We start from the raw sequence: 8,068 nt of genomic DNA, 5'->3' as shown, positions 1-8,068 counted from the left end.
TAAAAAAAACTCGGAGGTTAGTCGCTTCTCAGTGCTGTAACTTGTAAATGCGTAAACATAAATGGCTGAAGTTTTGACAGGCGTCATTTGAAGGGTCAAGCTTGACGAAAATGGTTCACATTAGTGAATACTAATGCCACCTCTTAGAATTTTCGGGTACTTATCAGACTGCCTAGTATGTCGGCCTGGCGGCGAAGTGCGCATTTACTAACGCCGACGGTTTGGAAGCAGCCAAATTACACGTGCATGCAATGACACGTTGTTAAGTGCGGTCGGACAACAACATTTTCATTTATCATTCCCGTACGTTAAAAAATTAGAATTCAACATATCTCCATAATTCACATGCATTTTTAAGTTATTCAAATAAACATTCTTTTTTCTTTTTTAAACTCACATCTGCATTTGACACAGTCATCCCTGTGCCGTTTTTACATAAGTGGTCTCTTCAGAAAGTATACGACCGTGTACTTAAACTTTGTACCTAGTTGTTCTGTTCTCAAAAACAGCTGTTTATCATTCATGGGGGACTTCTGTAAGGCCTCCTGCTTGGTGACATGGACCTGCGAATTATCAGTCGACTATTGTACGCAGTTGCGTAGACGTCTAATCACGTAGACTTCACTAGACAATTTTCTTTTTATCCCTTGGTCTTCTGAATTCATCTAGAGTGTTTTTAAATCTTTTGAAGCCTTTCCTTTTTTAAGCCCCGGTAAAAATTTAAATAACTTTTCCGGACCGATTACTTTGCAAGTTAAAAATAAAAATTCTTTGATCTTAATTGCAAACGATACTGTACACACTACTAATTCATACTAAATTTTTTTTTTGTTTAAGATTCTAACTTCTTATAACTCTTCTTATAAAAAATAAATATAGTGTCTGGTTACAAGGCAAATATTCTTTCATATCTTCTTTATTTAAATGCCCATATGATTTGATTGTTTAGGGTAAAGAATCGCTCGATCCATTCGTGAAAGTCAGTCTTCTCTCTGGAGATAAGAGAGTTAAGAAGAAGAAAACTGCTGTCAGAAAATCAACAATGACTCCCATCTGGAATGAGGCATTATCTTTTAATGTTCCTGCAGGATCACTGGTTTCTTCAGCTATCGAAGTAAATACATTTTTTATTTTTGTGTATAATTTATTATTCTTGTTATACCATTAAATCCTTCTAAAGTAATCGTGAACTCATTCGGTTATAGCCACGATATACTATCGGAGTTTTTAGAAGTTTATGTGATAGTGCAGGTGCGGAAAATTTCATCCAAGTGCCTGATATTGTCCTCTTGGAGTTTTTAGCCCGACAGTTCGCGGATCGACGGACCGACTCAGATCGCGTAATCAAAGTAGCTTGATTTAATTTTTTGAAGACGGCGAGTTTCTGTAGACTTGACTTTCGTAGCATTCTAATCGCAGAAATAAAAATATTTGTTGTATTTGGTAGCTACGTATACTCTGGTGAAAGTTTCAGACTTATTGGGAATGCAAATGATTTTGTCAGAGTCCGTCTGATTCCGAGCAATTGAATCCGTTTCATTCCGTGCGAATGCCAAATCTATTTCTGAATTATGCCCAATCCACCCTGTTTGTGGAATACAAAATCAGAACTTTCGTAGAACATTCATTCCCAATAAGTCCGGCTGACTCCACAGGAGTTCTGGTAACATTTTGTTCAAATCAATCTGCATGATTTCGAACTTTTGCAGGAAATTCTTTCTTGAAGAATCGTAATGATTCAGAGGCCTACCAAATACAGAATTCCGATTAAAAACTCAAAGAGAAATTTATTCTAAAAGAATCCGAACTTATCAAGAGTATCCATTCTAACTCAATCCGCATAACTACGAAATCCTACATACAATCATTCTGTATATACAGAATTATTGCATTGAAATTCCATATTTTATTTCAATAGAATTATTCCTAACCAACATGTCCTACTCACATATATAATCACACATATGGCCAGATTTTACGATCGCGAGATGGCTGTCTGCAGGGCACGACAAAATGCGGACAATAAGCCGGTAAAACCCTTGTGTGTGTTAGGGACAAAGAGTGACCCTAGGATGACAGCCTTTTGCCTCCATCTTGCAAGTACCTTGTTATGTTTGTATGATTTGGCACAACGGATTTTTGGGATTTTTGGCTTAAGAACAATTATTTTTACCGAATATTTTGGGTGCAATCTCTGGAGCTCCATTTTGAGGCCTTGATGCCTCTTTTCCTTCTCCTTCTTCTTAGTAGGGCTGTTGAAGTCGGCCGGAGCCGAGAAATTGACCACGAATATATAGCTTGTTTCTCGAAGTCCTCGAAAATGATGTCAGATCTAGAGTGCGCAATAGCGACTGCTATGCAAAAATATTAGTTGCAGAAATATGTTTACTTTTTGTTTTAAATAATTAACTCTATCTACTTCAGAGCTTACGTCAAGGGCGGGTCATGTCTAACACTCTAAAAGCGACAAAAATGGTAGTAGTGCAGTTTTAGTGCTGAATTATGGCTGTGAAGATACGTACTTTCGTCCTGATAAGGCACAAAGTGCATTTGCAACGATTTAAGGTGTAGCTAAAACAATTCGGTTATGGAGATATTGGAGATTCAGAAGGCCGCCCTCGCATCAGACCGTGTGGGATGTATAATCGCGGAATTGGCGAATTGATATTCCAACTCTTCTGCACATGTATAATCTTACGCGAAGCAAAAACGAGGGCGGCAAGCTGCTTCTGCGCTCATGAAACAACCCCAAATGAGTAAAGTTGAACCGGGACGGCAAGCTTGTTATTTGTATATACGTTCTTTAACGCCGACAGATTGGAAGGCCAAATCTGTTGTATAAGACGCTTGTGTCTGCTTCGGAGAGGCTGTGTCAAGATGTATAATAACACACATATCCACAAGCAAATGGCTTGTCCTCGCTTCAGATTATTCTTAGAACTTTTGTCCAAACGTAAGTCGATATTAATCTCTTCTGGGTCCCCCTCGACGATATCAAAGCACTATGAAGTTGTTTTGAACTAGAAACATATATTTTCAGGGCATGTGTATAAATTACATGGGTGACCTTATCCTCACGAATTATTTTCTCGCTAAAAATGGAAGGTAACGCCATTCGTTTTGACTCGATAATTTCCAGATGAGTAGGTAAATCTAGTTTTCAAAAAAGGGAATCAATTTCTCTGTGCATTTCATTATGTGTCGATGAAACTTTATACTTTCTAGCAGAAAGATGATAATTCTATAGGATTATGAATCGAAAGCTTTCCGCTAGGCAATCCAGGCCATCGACAGGGTGCGCTAATGGAGTGCTAAATCTTTTCAGGCGCACCTGTCAATTAGCAGGTCATCGTGGCAGCCTGCTACAGCTTTTTTCGAGTCACGTTTTTTGTACATCTCTCTCCATACAGACCAGATTCTTAGAACAATACTGTCTACGGGTTTCGGTAGAAATAGAGCACGTCCTAGCACCAGCCACTACGATATATGCGTTTTCGACTTTAAATATGAAGTGAAGATGCGGGCTTCAGATACATTACAAAGATTCTATTCAGCTTTCCGCGTAGTTGTTAAGCCTCAGCTTTGGTTTTTTCTCCTTCATAATTATCCCTGGACAATTGTCCGAGAATGCTTATCAATTATTGTAACCAGATTTAGTAGACACTCTGAATACGGTTAACCCTCTATCCGCAACCTGAGGACGCGTCAGGTGGCGTTATCGTAGGCCCTTGGGTTTTGACTTTAAAGAAACCGAATCGATATATTTGAATAATGGCTCATCATAAGGCCAAAATACACATAAATCAACTCAGCACAAAGACAGGCTGAGCACTAGGAAAGACAGTACGCCTCCCGCATTCAGTGAGTGATTGGCTACATCAAATCTGTCAGGAAGTTCACTACCGAGATCTGACAGTTCGCGCGCGAATTACTGATTCTTCATCACATTATCAACAAGTCAACACTGCTAACCAGGTAAGTCAGAGAAATGAACAGTTTTTCTCTGACCCATATCGCCTCTTCCGAGACCCTATAGTTACTGTAAAACACCCGCCTAAAGCAGAGCAGGTCGAGGAATTTTTAAGAAAGGTCTTCGAAGTCCAGCATCCATATCATCCTCATATCACCTGAGGTGGGATGCGCACCCATCACTACTAAAGAGGTGGAAAAAGTCATAAGAAGTATAAAGTTCTATAAAGCTCCGCGTTGGTGGAAAGAAGCACAATACTCCTCCCGAAGATGGGTAGCTTGTGCAAACATAATCATTACAGGGCAATAACTTGTCTATACACGCTGTATAAAATCTTCATAGCTATTCTACATAATAGGATTGTTCGGACAATCGGACCTGCATATCGAGAGATGCTCGAAGAACACAGCTCAAAGAAAAGCGCAGAAGGCTGTCGAGCGCTGGCTATCTATGGCCTCGATTGACATGAGAAAAGGCCTTTCCAAAAACATTATCGAGATATATTTATTTTCTTAATGAAAGAGGGGAGTGAGGAAGACTGACGAGGGAAGAGCAGAGAGTGGCTAGGTATGAGGGTGAGGAAATAGCGTGATGGTTAATTAGGTTGAAGTGATGCGTAACGATATTTCACAAAGGAAGTGAGGTCTGAAAATAGAGTATTATATTATCCACCAGAAAGCAATGTCTGAAATCGCATGATATTTTTTGTAAATCCGTTAAATCTCATAAAAGCCATTGTAATTTTGTGAAAACAAATATTTAGACGCCATTTATTTCAGGTATGCGTGCTCGACTCTAGCAGCGAATTGATCGGTAGCAATGCAATCGTCGGATCCTGCATTGTTGGACCCGGAGCAACAGGATCTATACTAATTCCGGAAAGTGGAAATAGGAGTCAAGAACATTGGCAGCATATGACGCATTCGCCTAGAAACGGTGTAGCTATGTGGCACACCTTACGTTAGAAAATGGTTAAATTTTTAATATTTTACATAAATCTAAATGTATATTCTTTATCGAACTGATGCGACGTCAGTTGCATCATTTGTTCAAATTAAAACAATTTAAATTGTATCCCTATCCCAGGTGAAAAAGATCTATAGAATTTGAGTAAAATGATTGTACACAATTTATACATGAAATCGACATCAATTCTAGTCTATTTTCTATGTAGAATTTCTATGTGATTTTGACAAAATTGCGAAAGTAGTATCAAAAACACGAAGAAGGAACTCGGTACAATGCCTATCATTAATTGAACCACTCGTTAAATTCCTCAGGTCGATGTGGGAAATTTACTCAACACCAAAGTGACATTCAAAAGACTTCTACAGGGAAGTTTGATTTGGAAGGCCACGCGATTTCTAAGCAACCTAAGTAGAAATTTCGCCAACTTGTCCGAGCTCTAAAACGTGGCCCTGGTAACTTCCGGCCGTTGCACCAGGTCAACAACGACAAAACATTCGAGAAATTGTGGATAATTCGTATACTAAGAGTAATATGTGACCAGTTTTTTCGCGCTAGGACGACCTTAGTACAAAAAAATCTCGCAGAAGGTCTTTACAGTGAAATTCTACAGAAAGTCTTCTAGAATTTTATAACCAATATCACCAAAATTGACATAAAATTCAGTCTTGATCATTGTCTTGCATCAGGTTTTGCACCAGATGTTTAAAATAAATAAATAAAGATTACAAACACATTTTGACAATAAACTTTAATGTAATTTAAAGTTTAAAATAGATTATTTGAATTATTAATAATTCCGATTAAAAGAAGATTTTTTTAAACGGTTCAAAATATTTAATCTCACGACTTTCACACTCCTTAAAAATCAACTAGTGGAAGCTAAATCAATTAATAATTTTTTAATATATTTTCATATGTCAAAATCAGATCTGGCAACATCAAAAAATTTCAAATACTAGAATACTTCCTGTTATGAAGCATCCAATGCACAGGGTCCCTTCAGGATACAATCTAAGTCCATTTTTGTGATCCTTCTCATTCATTAATATTAGGAGACTTCCTGTATAAAATTTCATTGTAAATACCTAGTGCGACACTTCGTGTACTAAAGAAATATTATGTACTCGAAGATTATGTCGTTGATCTGATTATGTTGTTAATGTGGTTATGTTGTTATGTTGTTGATCTGGTGCAACATCCGGAAGTTACCGTGGCTTGTTACCCACTTGTGAAATGTTGTGGTATTCATGTATAAATTCTACAGAAAGTAGACTAGAATTTATGTAGAAATTCTATGGAATCATTCTACTTAGATTCTATAGATACTCAAAAGAAAACATGAAAATTCATACAATAAGACTTATAAATTGTAACACAAGAGCACAACGTATTAAAATTATATCTTACACTGTTCAATTTTAAAAGGATGTATAGTTTGTCAAAAGTATTGTGAGAAAATGGCTAACGATCCTTAATTATAATTAACATTTCTGGAATTATATTTCATATGAGCGTTACAGACCTAAATTATTTGCCTCATATCAATATTTAAACAATTATTTTCTGAATATTGATTTTATAAGAATTATTCCGTGATCTTCTCACGAAAAATTTAACGTAGAATCCGAATTGAAATAAACTAAAGGTTTACCTTACTGTTTTTTTTTAGTTTTTGTTGCATAATACGGAAGGAAACTATATCGATAGTATAAGGGTACGCTGCAGCGTATTCTTTCCGTTCATTCGGTCCGACAGGACTGAGGGACATTTTTCATTCTCTGTACGGATATTCACAGTATTCGAAAAAGTAAATAATTTATCCTAATTACTATTTTTGATCAAACCCAAAATTACCAAAGTTATATAGCATTTACAAAATTTAAAAAAAAACACGAAAATAAACATTTTAAGCAAAAGAACTCACCATAAAACACCAACCAACTATGAGTCTTGATGAAACAAATCTCCCCCCACCCACATTAATAGAAGTTTTGTGGGACTGTTGTTGTAACTAAACTCACTATCCTAGACGCTTTGAGACACTCTTGTAGTGAATTATTAGAAGACGAACACGATGCCATGGAAAATTCAATGGAGAAAGTATGTGTCACTGAGATTAGGGATATAATTTATAAATTAAAAACAGTTAGACTGCTGTGTAGACCGAATGTGTAACATTTTAATCGTAAAAATGAAATCAGAAATGAGCAACTTCAGTTTTATAAAAAACGGCAGAAGTTGGATAACAACAGATTTTTTGGAAGAATGTGCATTTTTTAACGAGACAATGAAACTACGTCTGTTTTAATACCAATGCATGTTATAAATTGTAATAATACATATTTACTGAAATGATATACAATTTGAGAGACAAACTCGAGTGCAAAGCACGAGATACGTGATAAGAATGTGTTCGCTAAAGCTGAAGGAGCTTTAACAAAAAAGAATTCACAATCAACAAATTACTGTTGTCGATGTTTCGACCTTTCTCTTTAAAAAGTCTGTGTACAAGTGTGGGGAATATACCAAGGCCAAGCGCGTAGCGCGAGGTAATTACATTATCGAGCGCGAAATAAATATCTTATCAAGCGCAAAGCGCGAAAACAAACATTCGCGAGCCCTAGGCTTGCTAAAACTTGCGAGCAGTCCATTGCGTGTCGTAAACTATAGGAACTCGAATAGGATTCTTTGACATGTATTCGGGGAATGGGCCAGTCTTATTTTGAGTGTATGAAGAATACATTCTTAAAGAACACTTTGCAATATTTGAGAATACTTCAGAATATCGAAGAATATCTCTCAATACGAGAAATACTTGGAACATGAGGATATAAGAAAATATGTAAGAATGCGAAGGAATATTATTCAGGGATATTTGTAAATATACTTAAGAATATTGAAGAATACTTCAGGATACTTAGAAATATTTCGGGATATATTTCAATGCAAATTACAATATACTTTTTAAAAAGTCTGTCTACGAAAGATGGGGAGAGGAAGTGCAATAAGATAGACGGCTATTTCGTGAGAAGTGGAATGCTTTTAGAACGAGTCGTAGGTGAGGGGCCCTTTCCGCCTTCATTATTTTTTCTGAATATCGCATACAATTAAAAAATATATAATAATAAA

General features: G+C 36.6%; 1 protein-coding gene across 1 annotated transcript in view; it reads left to right on the top strand.

Annotated features, from left to right (window-relative positions):
* LOC117171068 (synaptotagmin-6) overlaps window positions 1-7,299 on the top strand; it is a gene marked incomplete at its 5' end in the record, with an annotated part of 240,457 nt that extends 233,158 nt beyond the window's left edge. Inside the window, 2 exons of the mRNA XM_033358117.1 lie at window positions 950-1,114; window positions 4,750-7,299. Coding sequence (XP_033214008.1) covers window positions 950-1,114; window positions 4,750-4,935 — 351 coding nt within the window. The remainder of the gene's footprint in view (window positions 1-949; window positions 1,115-4,749) is intronic.
* Window positions 7,300-8,068: the final 769 nt, after the last annotated feature.

This window comes from Belonocnema kinseyi, chromosome 4 (assembly GCF_010883055.1).
Source record: "Belonocnema kinseyi isolate 2016_QV_RU_SX_M_011 chromosome 4, B_treatae_v1, whole genome shotgun sequence".
Lineage (NCBI taxonomy): Eukaryota > Metazoa > Arthropoda > Insecta > Hymenoptera > Cynipidae > Belonocnema > Belonocnema kinseyi.
Note: the sequence above shows the minus strand (reverse complement) of the source record. Positions and strands in the feature narration are given on the sequence as shown.